We start from the raw sequence: 15,299 nt of genomic DNA on the forward strand, positions 1-15,299 counted from the left end.
AATATCTCATGTCATTGATAATATTACTTCAAATTAATTCTTCTTCTTTTTCTTCCCTCAATTATTTGATCATCTGAAACAATAAACTTTCTGAATTTTTTTGTTCACAAAAGCTATAAGTTCAATAGAGCCCTGTATGTTTCTAAACACTAGCATAGTTAGATAACAATTTATTAATAGTATTAGCTTTTTAAAAGAAAAAACTGTAAACTGTTCAGTGTGTCAAGAAGATATACTTTACAGCTGCATCCTGGCAGGGTGACTGAAACGGTGTTACACATCAGTTTACTATATCTCTGTGAAATGTCATGTTGCTGAGATTTGCCAGGTGGATTTGCAGCCAGATTTTCTCACCCCATTTTCTGTAGTTCTGGATCTACAGGGATCAGGTCATTGCAAGTTTTTTTCATTGGACATAGTAGATGTAATATTACTATACTCCCCTTTTTTCATGTTGAAAAGTGATTTCAAAGAAGCACTTCATATGACTAAATATGTGGAATGAAAATTCTCTCTTTATTTTAGATGATATGGCAGATGCTGTTTTTGAACAGAGCAACTGGTATGAAAGATAAGCAAAAATTGCCCTCTGAAATATTTTTAAGCATTTTTAAGATTTGGTGTTTATTATCTAATATGGCTGCTTTGGTTTTTTTATATTTACAGGTTGTTTGGTGTCACTTCTCTTACTCAGACAAATTGCTCAAGCACCTGGATGATCATCAAAAATCAAGAGTTACATTGGTACCACCATGCTAATCCAATCTTACTGCTGGTGATGTACTACACCCTCGCAACTCTCATTCGTCTCTGGCTGCAAGAGCCTGTTGTAAGGGTAACTTCCTTCTCTCTTCCCCTGACTAGTGACTGTGACAATGACCAGTGCAAATACTTGCTAACAGAGGTGCAAAAATTTAGGAAAATGAAGAGAAATAGACAGCAAATGCAAGGAGGTACTTTGAATTTGGTCTTTTCACTAAGTGTCTCCAAGAGTCTGACCTAACATGGATGTTATTCTTAAAATCATCAAGACAATTATGTAAGGAATGCAATGGCAGAACATTCGTGCTTTGATTTGGAAAGCAGGTATCAATATGCAGTAGTGGCTGGACTTGATTGACTCAATGATCTTAAAGGTCTTTTCCAACCTAAATGATTCAAGTTAAGGTGCTATCAAGTGAAATGCCAACACCTAAGGCTTGTCTACCAGAACAGAGGTAGGATACATTTTGGAACAAGAGTCTGTAAGACAAAAGACATATTTGCAACTTTATCATGGATAGAGAAAAATTTTCTTAAACCTTTCCTCCTGTCTGCCTGAGTGAAAATCCCAGCTTTCATTTAAGAGCAAGAAAATTTTTACTTCTTCCAATTTCAGAGGAAAATGGGTATATAGGAACGCAAAGGTACTTTAAAACCTTAGAAACTGAAAGTATAAAAAGGATGATCCTAGGCATTACTTATATTAATTTCCTGATCCTCAGAGGCCTGGTGTGAGTTTTTTAGTTGAGGTTAAGTAGTGCTGTAAACCACAATGAAAATATTCATGACTGTGATGTGAATTAGTGGAGTTTGTAGAAGCAAGTAAAAATGTTGAAGGTTTTCTTATTTTAAGGGTGTTTCTTCATATAATGAATGATATAACAATTAAACATGTAAAAAGGCGATCAAAATACATCACCTCTGAATTAAGATGTCTGGTATTTGGGAGTTACATATATAGGGCTTCAAAAGGTGAATGATACCAGAGCCATCACCTTGAGCTATTGAAAAATTGTGCCTTAAGTTTCCAGAAATCTTAATAACATCTTTTCTGAAGTCACGTCATTGGGGTTCAGTACCTTATGGCGCTGGGTACTTTTAGGGTCCTTTTGCTTTTTTTTTTTTCCTCTTTCTTTAAATGAAAACTGAGATTTCCAGATAATAATATGATTTTAGCACTGGGGCTGTAACTAAAACTTCACAACTCACAAACTGCTTAGTAAAACCATGAGAACTACCCACAGAAGAGCAACCACATGTGAAATGCAGTTAGTGTGAGCTGTGTGATCTCAGCAAGTCTGGTAATTGATTTCCCGTACCTGTGCTGTTTTCATCCAACAGTCACCATCTAAAAGTTTGATGCTGGACCTAAGTTAGTTGCTGTGCTTTTTCAGTGGAGAGAAGTGTGTCTTTCTGTCTTGGGGAGAGTGAATGCTGCAATTTCCTAGAGGAACTTGAGAGCAACTATAGTAGTCTTGCTTGAAGTTCTTTTTTTTAGACTTGCTTGTGGTGTCTGAGATAGATATTCCCATAAAACACTAAAACCAGCCTCTGGGAACTGCCAACAAGTGAAATTAGAGATGCTTTCCAAGCAGTTGAGCTAGAGTAAGTATTAAAAGACATTAATTTAAGAAACACTGATGTCAAATTCATGGCTACATGAGAGGCAGTACAAAGTCTTGGCACTCCCAAGGGATCTTCAGATGCCAGGGAAATGATGCTTCCCTCCAAAGATAAATGAATGGTTTAAAAGGGAACACTGTAAAGGAAAGGGGATCTATGCATTAATGCTTATTTTTGATGCACAGGATGTAGGTGATGCAGGTGTTTGTCATTAGAAAGAGATGCTGAGATTTGCAAAATTTATTGTATTTTCTGTGTTTTGCACACATCCTCCTTATGGCATTTTGCTTTTGTTTAATGGTGTCATAGATCAGGATTTAAAATTTCTCTTACTGGCTTTTCCCTGGTAGACTGCATTCTCAGTTATTTAAATCCAGAAATAATTGCATTCTGGGTTTCATTAAAATGTTTTTAAACTTGTGAAGTTGTGGTACATTTGATTCATTATAGAACTAAGTCTGTAACCTGCCTCTGCAGTCCCCAGTGATCTCGAAGTTACTCTGTATTTATGATCTCACTACTAACCTACTTGAAGTTTAACAAATGGCAAAGACAAAATGCTATGAGGTGTTTAGTGTAAAGAAGTTGTTCTCTATATACTGCTGTCCTCATCTTAGGAATTTTATTCAAAAGAAGATCTTGAACAAAATCTGTTTTGACCAAAACAAGAAAGAAATACTTTTTCAGCCTAAAAAGATTATGTAAGCTAAATATATACTGGTGTAGCAGATGCTAAAAGCAGAGTAAAACATGTAGTCCTGAGGGTTTTATTTTTCTTGTGTGTATTACATCTTGAGGTCCTCTTGTGGATAAAATTCCTCCTGGATTGCAGCAAGAATTGTCTTTGAGACAGATGCTCTTGAGACTGTCTCTAAATGCTGAAGGTGTTGAACAATTTACAGGAACAACTGCCACTTCAAATTTTGAGTTTCGGGGTTCAGTTTTTAGTGTGTGCACCACAATGCCAAAATATGGCATGTATGAAATTTCAGTGTACACTCTCCATGTGGAATTCTGTATGGATCTTACTCATGCAAAGTGACTGTGGCAGTCAGTGGAAGATTTCCTTTTCTTATGCTTGCTATTTTGGATCCTGACTTGTTCTAACATAGAGTCTTGTGAAATTCTACCTCTGCAAATAAGAAAAAGCAATCTGTCTAGAGATTTCAGCTCACAGTTGTAACTGCTTGTGCTGAATATATGAATAGAGCCCATTCATTCTGTGCTGTGAGTGGTAAGTAATAGTACAGGAGTTAGCAGAGTTACAGAAGTTGAATGTAGAGTCCTCTTATAAAATTTTTATAATTGTTTGAATTAAAAGGTATTTAAGAGTTGCTGAGGAAGAACTGAAAAAATTAGTCAAGTCAAAGGACTCCCTCAAGCTGTGCTTGTGTGACTAGTACTGTTTTCTGACTTTTCTTTCCCATCTGAGAAAGAGAAAACAAGATTTCCCACCCTTCCCTGTTGTGTCTAAGGCTAAAAATATCTTACTAGAATTATGTGTGTCTTAGGTCTTTTGTATTGTTTTTATCACCCTGGTGCCAAACAAAATGCCTTTGATAAGCAGTTCTTCCTGGTTCATATTTATATTAAAGTTTGAGATGGCAGTGGCAAGTATTTTAAGCACAGAATCAGTTTACATCATCTTACAGTTTAACTAGGAATTCCCTTTTACAATCAAATATAAATATACAATCATATGTGAAATGTACTACCATTTCCTCTGAGAAGTGAAACTAAATTAATAATCATTGTTTATCTAAGTCAATTAAAAAAATAGGACCCCGCTGCTAGGATTGGAATGGAGAGTTTCAAAATGAGCTAGGATGTTTGGATGTCCTGTTTCCATGGGTAGCTTTGTAGACCTCTGCCCAGAATCCTGATTTATTCTTCTATTGCATCAGAGGATTTGGCCTAAGCAATGAGAGCAGTTACCACTAGCAAGCTGCCACTCAGGAGGCACAGTGCAGGAAGAGCTCTGGTAGGGCTCGAAGAGAAGCTCTAACCCACTATGGTTTGCACTCCTCCTCAATTTAGTGATAACATTTGCTATCTCAGATGGAGAAAAAAGCAACATGGATTAGAGACAATCACCATCACAGTCCAGATTGGAAGGAACTTGAAGGAACTTGGGAAGATCATGTAAACCAACTTCTTCTGAGAGCAGGGCCTCAGATTAGATTTTCCATGACCAAATCTTGGATGGTTCATTGTTCTCATGGTGGGGAAAAAATTATATATATATATATATATATATATATATATATATATATATATATATACAATTTTTGATTTTTTTTTTAATTCTCAGAAAATGTTTCCCTGAAGCAAGTTACGTCCTTAGCCTCTTGTCCTATAACTATGCCTCCCTGTGAGAAGACTACCCTTGTCTTCTCTAAAACCATAATTTTATTGCTATAAATTGGAAAAAAAACTCTAATTCCTGAACTTCAGCTGCTCCAAACCTCTAAGCATCTTGACAATTTTCTGTGGGACCCTCTCCAGATTTTCTGTGTCTCTTTTGAACTGGGGATGCCAGAATTGCATTGCAGGTATGGCCTGACACTTGCCAGGCACAGTGGAATAATTATCTCCCTTGATCTGCTGGCAGTACTCTGGCTGATGCAGTCCAGGACATGTCTGCCTTCATTGCTGCTGGAGTGCAGTCCACTGCTGGCTCTTTTTTTCATCTTGCTCTTCATCGTGCACCAGAGCCTATTCCACAGAGCTGCTTCCCACACAGTCTGCCCACAGCCTTTACTGTTAGGTGGGTTTATTCCAGCTGCAGGATTATATCTTTGTTAGACCTTGTGCAGTATTTGTTGTCCCATCTCTGTATGGTACATTTCTTCTGGCACATTTGCCTCCTCCCAGTTCAGTGTCATTCACAAATTTTATGCGGGTGCAGTTCCATCCAGGTAGTTTTGAATAGGACCAGATCTAGTGCCAGTCTCTGAGCAACTCCACTCATGGCAATCTACCTTTTTGCCTTTGAGCCTTTACCCTACTTGGGGAAAGGCAGTTTAGCTAGTTCTCCACCCATCTTGTGCTCCATTTGTCAAGTCCATTTCTTACCAGCTTGTCAGCAAAGACATTATGGAACAGTGGTCACAAATGCTGAAATCAAGCTAGCATGAAATCTAAATTAAACATGAAAACTGCAAAGAAAACTAAACATTGTAGCTTGCAGGTTTTATATTTTATGTGTTTGTATATGCTTATGGTATGATTATATGGTAAGCTAAGGTAGAGCATGTGTAATTCTGGTGTCATGTAACTAGCAGTTATAGTAAAGCTCTGTCATTGTTTCTGAATATGTTATCTCAGAGTCATCTATTATAAACCAAGTGTATTAGCCACTAAAAGATGCTTCAGACATGCTTTGGAGAGGGAGCATCAGTTGGGGGGAAATTCAAGCTCCTCTGCTAAGATTGTATTTACAGAGCTGTAGCTAGTGCTGTCATTTGTTGTCATTTAGCAGACGCCTGATGAAGAGAAATCTGTCAGCAGGGAAGATGACAAAGAAATTCCCTGCAGCCCAATTCCAATGACAGCAGAGAGGAGACGCAGTTTGTGGTATGCCAGCCACTATACAACTGATGAGAGAAAAGTAAGACTGGAGGGGGAATGGTCTCTGCATTACACAATTACTTTGAATTAAGGGAAGCGGTGTTATATAGCTTGCAAGTAAGATATCCACATATGTTTATATAAATCAGATAAAATATCAAGGCTGCATGGCACAGTAGGATAGGAATATGTTTTGTAAAAATGAATGAAACAAAACCAGGAGCCAGTCTAAGGATGTAAAGAAAAAGCATGCTTTATGTTTTTTGGCTTCCATATTTAAGAAGTGTGGGACTGGGCTTTTGGCTTGGGGCCATTATCGTTGAGCAAACCAGCTAGAAAGTCTCTTAGGGAGCTAAACCTGATGTAAAGATCTGATCTGTCTTGTAACTATTAATTAGCACTGTCAGTGGTGGGTGGGGACTGCCAGCTTTTCTTCTCCTAAGTGTACTGGTGTCCTTCTTGAAGTTACAAAGCCAGGCAGTTTAGGCATTCGTGTAAAATATCCTGGAAGGGTCCAGCCCTCTACCACCTGTCTGCACCAGCTGCATTGCAAAATTTCATTTGTTAAGTTGTTGTCAAATTTGGGACATACAAACATTCATTCATAAACCACGTGTACTCAAGCCCCAAGAAACCCATTATAATAATAGTAATGGGAAGTGGGCTGGCAAATGGATAAAGAATCGTATTTTATATTTGCATCACCATTTTATTGGAACTATTTTTATAATTGTAGTAATTCTAATGATTGTTTAAAAACTTAGTTTTTAAGCATTGGATCATTAGAAAGACATTAGAAAGCAGTTAATCAGTATAACGCAATACTGATTAATTATTTGACCTATTATTCAAAATTTCAATGCAACATTCTCGTTTTCTGGTTTAAAACTCAAAGGAACATACAGCAAAACTGTGTCAATGCTATGGCACACTGAATATTATGGCATTGTACAATTCTGCTGACTTTTTAAGAATTGCTTCTGAATTTCTTGGTGCAAATCAGAAAAAGTCAGTGTATCTGCCTGCATGTATTCAAGAAGTCAGACTTACTAATGCTTGAGACGTGCTTCTGTAATAATTTGTTCTTGCATTGCTTTTTGCAGCTTCTGTCAATGACCCAAGATGAATACAAGCCATCGGATGTTAGTATACTACTAGTCTTTGTAATTTTGCAACTCTTCTCAATCTGTTTAAATACAGACAACAATGACGCATACAGATAAAACCTTAGATGACATTTGTAAAACTTCTAGATTGATGGTTAGCCTGCCATTTACCCTATAATTTTGATTATCCTAAATGTAAATGTCTTCTGCTTCCTTAATAATTTCCCTGAGAAACCATTGATTGATCTCTTGAAATTAAGCTGCTTGTAGTAGTACCAACTGGCAAACGATCTTTGCTATTTCATTGGGTTTCAATAAGATATGAAAATATGCTTTCTAATGCAAGCCACCTTTAAATTTGATTTAGTTTCTTTGCTATATTTTTTTATTTCGTTCATGTTGGAATGCTCAGACCCTTAAAGCATGACTGAAAACCCATACGAGTTCAATTTACAGATTACAGAAAATCCAAGTCTGTATTTGAACAGACAGCAAATGATCCATTTATCTTGACTGCTATAGACCTTAGCAGACTCTGAAAGCAGAAACAGTCCCCTCTGTTTAGCACACACACAGAAGAATGAAAGTGAATTTTAGGAACATCCATAGCCTAGTCTAAATGTGCTCCATGGTCTGCACCTGGTGCAGCTGGATATGACTGAACATAACGCAGATACTATTCTGAACCAGTTCACAGGCTGTTGCACATGCCTATGCAGAGTTCTGACAAGCAAGGTATGCTCCTATCTGACAACCTGGGCAGAAGTCAGTCTTGGGCACTTATTGCCATCACTAACCCATTGAGTGTGAATTTCTGCCAATATGAAAGATACTGATGATTGTGGTCGCTGGAGCCCTTATCCAAACAAGCACAAGGGCTGAAATTGAAGTCACAAAAATAAAACAATTAAAGAGTTGAATTATGTTTGATTAGCACTACCAAGTGACAAAAATGTATCATCAATAACAATGTTTACCACAAGTGGTTTTATTAACAGCTGTAAATATAGATCTCAAGACTAATAATTCAAATTGGAAAGTAATTTCTAGCCATTATTTTAATAACTACTGGAAATAATTAGGTGTGGACTGAAGTCTGAAAATCCTGATGTAGTAGTTTGCCTATGAAGAAGGGTGAATTTTTGGTTACTTTTATTGGTATGACATAAAAATCTAATAACAATTAATTTGGGGAGCTGTTCTGTGTTACTTTTGCATGCAACATGACTGTAACATATCAGTTTCTTGGAAGTAACTGCAGCTACTTGTTAACCTCTTTTAACATTGGCACTCCAAGAGTAGCTAAACACAGAGGTAAGAGTCCCACTCTTCCAAGAGCCACGGTAAATGCAGTGCCTCTCTCTGGTGTCCTGGCAGGTGCTGCTGGTAACAGTGAATGGGAACCCTGCTGACTATCACACCATCCACCCTGCACTGCCGCTAGAAAACGGCCCAGCCAAAGCAGACATGTACTCCACACCGCAGTACAAGTGGGAGCCTTCGGATGGCACGTCAGGTAGTAAATTGCCTAGGAATTGTCATTTGTTCCATGTGTTTTTCTCATTCTGTATCATTTTGATAACCTCTTTGTCCTGTTAAATAACTGCTGTCACCTTACAATGATGGATGCCCATATGGCAGTTTTATAAACTGGGCTGTAGGTGCATCTCATCCAAAATACTTTGCCTACTAACACAGTGATTTGAAGTAGCCATCGGAGTGATTACAAGCAAAATAATTTCAGGAGAGGATGCATGTACTGTCTTTATACCAGCATGGTATAAGAATTGCAAATAAGAATTTCTTTTTCTACTTAGAAAAGGAAGAGGAGGAGGAGGAAGAAGAGGAAGTTACTCAGGAGGAACAAGAAAATGTTAAATTACATGCCCTGGTCTCTGTGTTTCAATTTATCATGAAACAAAGCTACATTTGTGCTCTGATAGCTATGATGGTAAGTACTGGCAACAAAAAGAATAATGCTGTTGATTTTACAGCATTGTTGTAATTTTAAAGCATGTTGTTGTTGTGTCTTCTCCATGCTTTTCTGAAAGTAGTCATATCAGCAGGTTTTCAGAAAGTCTTTGTATCAGGCTTAAAAAATATCAAGATGCTGTCTCCATCATTTTGAGCCCATTTTAGGTTATTCATGCATAATTCCCAGGCCTGTTACAGACCTTTAAAGAGGGCAACACATTTCCAGGACTGGGGGCCCCACGCTTTGTTGTCTGTTTGATATCAGAAAACCACTGCGTCTCAGTTTTCTTTTGATTCCCAAGCTTCTGCACAAGCAGGTTTGTCACATGTTTGCACCACCCAGAAATTACCTATAAAACTAAGGTATGTCATACTGATATAGAAAACTAAAAATACAGTTTCTAATTCAGGTGATGCATGCATCCAATAATTCTTTGAAAAAATAAAAAAAAGGAACTGTAAAGCCTGGTTTCCTGTATTGACACAGAAAGATCTCAAGGAAAATACAACTTTGTGCCAAGGCAGACTTTTGTGTTGTTTTAGTTACCACCCTTCTTTCTTTTTTTCATGCTGCTGCTTTTTTTTAAAGCTTCCTTGTTGCAAATACTTTGAACTGCATTATACCAAGATTTCCACATAGTGATTAGATGTTTTTCTATATTCCCAATGCAAGCTTTTCTTTTACTGTTTTGGAAAAGTTTCAACTATGATGAAATTAACCATAAAGCTTCTTGGCCCCATTTTGCATTAAAAATGGTAAAACAAATTACCTTGGCTGCCTCTCGTTTGCATAAAGTTTCAAACTTTATTTGCTGTCTTTTAACAGAAAAAGTTTCTCTTGTAAATAAGGCAGGCTCCTTGTGCAAAATGTGGATCTGGATTGATGCATTCTGAGGCATTAGCAAGTAGTTAGTTATTTTCATATTGACATAGTAACTTTTCTCCTATTTTTTTAAACTCATGTACTTCTTAGATCATAGAATGGTTTGGGTTGGAAGGGACCTTAAAAGTCACCTAGTTCCACCCCCCCTGCCTTGGGCAGAGGCACCTTCTACTAGACCAGGTCTGCATTTCCCTTTAATTAATTCCCAGGGTTATATCTCTCAATATATATCTCTATATAAAAGGAGACTATATATTTGAAGTTAAATTATATACTTGTAGTTAAATGATCGCTTTTCTCTTCATGACATATTCTGATTTTACGTGACCCAAATTAATTTATGAATTTATCTGTGGTATGTTCTGGTGCAAATTCCATCTGTACTACAGCCAAAGACAGCTCAGTGCAAGCTATTTTCTCATACGAGGATGGGGAAGTAGCATGTGTTTTTCACATACCCTTAAAAGACATAATTTCCAGGAGGGCTGAGCTAACCTGAAAGAAATACTCTTAATGTTTAATAATTTTCTTTTTTAATGCTTTAGTGATAGTTATTCCATAGTTATAGCAGCATATATATAGCTAAATTTAGTCCTAAATCAATCACACAATGTAGATTTAAAAAAACATTTAAACACTCTAAATCCTTTTCTTGGGTGTTTAATAGAGAAGTTTTTGATAACCGAGTTCTTTCTGAAAGCTGTAGAAAATGTTCTGCAGTTGTGAGTACTCTGTTGGTCTACTATGGTTACTATAGACTAAATATTCTTCAGGTTAGGTGAGTGCACTCCATTGCTTTCCACTTTAAACTGATTCCACAAAAACTAGAGCAGTATGGAGTTAATGCTGTTTCGTAATGCTGTCAAAGGCCTTGAGTGCAGTGCCCATTGATTAGGTTTTGCTATCCCTACTCTGAATTCTTTGCTGCTGTTTTTCAGGAAGAATTTCTGTGCCCAAATTTTAATCTTTTTTTTTCATCTCTTTTACTTTGGTGTAATGAGAAGCAATTAGTCTGCTTACAAAGTGCAGCTAATGCATCAAGCAGGGTTTGCCCTCAGAATCTACTTCTTGCATGTTCTCCAAAGGGTTTATTTTACCTGGTGATTAATATGGGTGAGAGTCTGATGAAAATGAAAATGAAAACGAAAATGAAAATGAAAATGAAAATCAAAATCTGTGCTGAGTAGAGAAGTGTAAATGAGGTATAACTGGAAATCTCCATCTGTGGACATTTTTTCCTCACTTTCCTCTTTCCACAAGGCATGGAGCATCACGTATCACAGCTGGTTGACTTTTGTGTTACTGATCTGGTCTTGCACATTGTGGATGATTCGGGACCGAAGGAAATATGCCATGATCAGTTCACCATTCATGGTTTTTTATGGAAATTTACTGCTAATACTGCAGTATATATGGAGCATTGAGCTTGAGAATTATGAACTTCCTCAAGTATCTGGTTTTTTAAAAAGAAAGGAACCTGGGGAGCTGGCATCAAAGGTAAGTGTAACAAACAGCTGAGATTTATTTATGAAAACACAAAATATATTGTGATAAAAATATGAATCTCTTGACATTTCTTTAAGAGTCCATCCACAGTATTCAGTTTAACCACTTTCAGTAGCAATTCTAAAGTAAAGGATAAGACTTTAGAAAGAGTGTTCAGAAAACTGCTTCTTGTATATTAAGCTAATACTAGAGCAAATGTTTCAGACACCTTTTAGGTTTTCATTATAAATCCACAGAAAATACTTGGATTGAAATTACTCACCTGTTTGGTTTTATAAGCTGGATTCAAAACCACATGTTATTTGATTCACTAGATTAATACCCATGGACTGTCAGATCTGTCTATGACTATGATGGCAAATGGAGCTGTGTTGTCATTGCAATTACCAATACTAGTCGTTCCCTAATGGTTTGGCACAAGCAACAGCACATAGCTGTGGCTGAGTTTTCGTTCTTTATCCTTACACCTGAATCAGCACAAGTTGAAATCCGTTTCAGGTTACCACCAAGAGAATTTGCTGACCCCCGTGCATGATAGATTTTTTCTTTAATGTCTTGAAAATGCATTTTGTTCCGCAAGTTTGCTCCTGGGGGAGGGACTGAGCAAAAATAGGATGGTTTTTCCTAGAGCACCCAAGAGAGGCATCTCAGGGAGTGCATCTATCTGGCGCTGCTCCCTTGTGCTAAGTGGACCACTTCCCTTGTGACTCCTAATTACAATTTAAATTGATTCTGTACATCATCTTCCTCATTGGCAATGCCCTTTGGACAACCATTTCTGGGTCTTTAATGCATTTGAAAGTTAGTGAGTGCTGTATTATTTCTCTTGTAAAGGTAGGGCTAGTTTGGCGAGAGGAATAAAGCTCAAGGGGTTCTGCAAGAGTTCTATATTTTTTTCAATTACTTCATAAATCTCTAAGGAATTTTAACTGTCTTAATATTTCATTCCCTTTGGCATTATTTCTTGTTGGCTATATATCAAATATCTCATCTGAAAACAGATGCTGTCAAGAAAGAAAGCTGTTGTGTATATATGGTGATTTGGTCTCATCCATAAAGCTATTAGCTGTTTTGTGGTGGTTTTTTTTAGGCTGAATAAAATTCACTCCTTAACTTTCACAGAATCACACAATAGTTGAAGCCAAAAGAGACTTCTGGAGGTGATTGGTCCAGCTCTCAATCAGAGTCATCTAGACTTGATTGCCCAGGACCATGCCTAGATGGCTTTTGAATATCCCTAAAAGTGGAAACTCTTTTTACATCCTGGGGCAACCTGTACCAGTGCTCAATTACCCTCACAGGAAAAAAAGTGCTTCCTGATGTTCATAGGGTACTCTGATGTTTCAGTTTGTGCCTGTTGCCTCTGTTCCTGTCACTGGGCACCACTGAAAAGAGTCTGGCTCCAACCTCTTTGCACCTCCCTTCAGATATTTATAGGCATTGAGTGAGATTCCCCCTGAGCTTTGTCTTCTTCATGGGAGAGATGCTCCAGTCCCTTCATGGCCATTCAACTGGATTCTCTCCTGTACGTCCATCTCTCCTGTACTACACTGACAAAACGAGATGCAGCTCTCAAATTGTGGCCTCACCGATGTTAAGTATGGAAAAAGAATCACCTTCCTCACCCTGCTGTCAGCACCTCCTAATGCAGCCATTAACATTCTTTGTCATAAGGGCGCATTGCTGGCTTACTTGTAGCTTGTTATCCACCAGGATCCACAGGCTGTTTCTGCCAAACTACTCTCCAGCCGGTCACACCCCAGCACATAATGGTGCATGAGCTGGTTCTCCCTCCCCTGGTGCAGGACTTTGTACTTCACCTTGTTGAATGCTCTGATGTTCCTCTAAGTCCCGTTCTCCAGCCTGTCAAGGTCCTGCTGGATGGCAGCATGACCCTTTGGTGAATCAGCCACTCCCCCCTAGTTGTGCATTATCAACAAACTCAGTGAGGATAAACTCTCCCCCTTCATGTGGATCAAAAATGAAGATTTTGAACAAGACCAGATTCAGTTTTGACCCCTGGGGCACATTGTTAATCACTGACCTCCATCTAGACTTTATGCCATTGATCACTGCCCTCTGAGCTCAGCTGTTCAGCCAGTTTTCAGTTCGCCTCACTGTCTTCTCATCCAGCCCACACTGCATCTGCTTCCCTCTGACCATCTTATGGAAGACAGTTTCTGTCTGGAGTCTAAGTAAAAGAAAGTGTCCGCTGGTCCCCTCTCATCTACCAGGTCAGTCATTTTATCATAAAAGTTTATCAAGCTGGTCAAGCATGACTTCCCCTGGGTGGATACACTCTGGTTATTCCTGATGGTGTTCTCATCCTTCATTTGCCTGGAAACGTTTTTTTGGTTTTTTTTTCAGAATTAACTCCTCCATCACATTAGAATCACAGAATGGTCTGGGGTCAGCAGGGACCTTTCAAGACCGTCTAGTCCAATCTCCCTGCCGTAGGCAGGGACATTTTTCACTAGATCAGGTTGCTCAAAACTCCATCCAGCCTGACCTCAGACACTTCCAATGATGGAGCATCCACAGCTTCTCTAGGAAGCCTTTTCCAGCATCTCACCACTGTCTCTTTCCCAAAGATTGAAGTGAGGTTGTCCAGGCTTGATCCTTCATCTTGAACTTCTTGAAGATAAGAGTGACATTTGCTTTCCTTCAGCAATTCTGTCACCCCATTTGATCAAAGGTCATTGAGAGTAACCCCTACCAGTGACACCAGCCAGCTCCTGGGTACATCCCTTCAGGACCCATGCATTTATAGATGCCCCCTTTCTTTAAATGTTCCTTGATCCAAGCCTATTCCACCAAAGGAAGACTCTTCCTTGCTTCAGACTTTTCCATGGTCTCCAGGAACTGTGTTTCCTTAAGGCCAGTCTTGCCAGCAAAGACTGAGGCAAAGAAGGCATTTTGGTACCTCACTCTCTCCCATGTGTCACCAGGGCCCTCGCCCCAGTCAGCAGAGGGCCTAGATTTTCCCTAGCCTTCTTTTTTCTGCTGAGGTATTTCCAGAAGCAAATCTTGTTGCTCTTGGCATGCCTTGCCAGACTCAGTTTCAGTCCTTGACTTTTCTAACCATGTCTGTGCATGCATGGCCAGTCTCTGCATTCCTCCCACATAACCTAGTCCATCCTCCATCCCCAGGCCAAGTCTGGGCATTCCAACTGTGTTGCCATGCAAATCCCAGCTTCATCTCTGCATCTTTCTGGCCTGTGCTTCCTAAAGAGCCTGTAGCTTGTGGCTCTATATTGCAAATATTCAAGGCATCACACCCTGTCTCTCTCATCCCAACAAGACCACAGTCCTGCACAGAGATCTCTAATTGCTTGGGTTTGTTCCCCATGCTGCAGGGCTCTAGTGTACAGGCAGAGGGGCACCTGACATGCTGTTTTCCCAGAAAGAATCTGGCAGGTTTCCCTGTAAGGCTGTGTTGAAGTAATTGCCTTGCTTGTATACAAATGCTTATGGCAACCCTGAATAAGCCTTGTTTTGCTGATTATGTATTTCCTTTTGTTCACATCACCCCAGGCACCCTTTGCTTGTTAGCCTTGTCCATCAGTCACTCTTTAGGGCATCTAGCAATTCTGTACCCCCCTTTATTCCTAATTTAAAGTCCTTTAAATAATGGTTGAATTTAAATGAAGACTGGATACTGTATTCTGCAGAAAATAAAATAGAAATCTACTGTAATTCTTTCTGCATAAGTGTCTGCATGCTATATGTGTTTCCTGGTCTGAAAATGAGATAAAATCTATGCTGTAAAAGGTGACTAAAAGCATTTCTTCAGTCTGCAACCCTTCAAGGCTTTTCTTAGAGCCAGCTCTGGCTCTGGAAATGCCAAGTAGAACAAGGGAAAACGTGGCAAGAAG

At 38.7% G+C, this 15,299-nt stretch overlaps 1 protein-coding gene across 1 annotated transcript in view; it reads left to right on the plus strand.

Moving 5' to 3' along the window:
* PIEZO2 (piezo type mechanosensitive ion channel component 2) overlaps positions 1-15,299 on the plus strand; it is a 283,163-nt gene that overhangs the window by 185,603 nt on the left and 82,261 nt on the right. Inside the window, exons 8-13 of the mRNA XM_062500913.1 lie at positions 667-829; positions 5,864-5,995; positions 7,059-7,097; positions 8,439-8,577; positions 8,879-9,012; positions 11,179-11,415. Of these exons, the coding sequence (XP_062356897.1) occupies positions 667-829; positions 5,864-5,995; positions 7,059-7,097; positions 8,439-8,577; positions 8,879-9,012; positions 11,179-11,415 (844 nt within the window). The remainder of the gene's footprint in view (positions 1-666; positions 830-5,863; positions 5,996-7,058; positions 7,098-8,438; positions 8,578-8,878; positions 9,013-11,178; positions 11,416-15,299) is intronic.

The sequence above is a fragment of the Cinclus cinclus genome, chromosome 1 (assembly GCF_963662255.1).
Source record: "Cinclus cinclus chromosome 1, bCinCin1.1, whole genome shotgun sequence".
Classification (NCBI taxonomy): domain Eukaryota; kingdom Metazoa; phylum Chordata; class Aves; order Passeriformes; family Cinclidae; genus Cinclus; species Cinclus cinclus.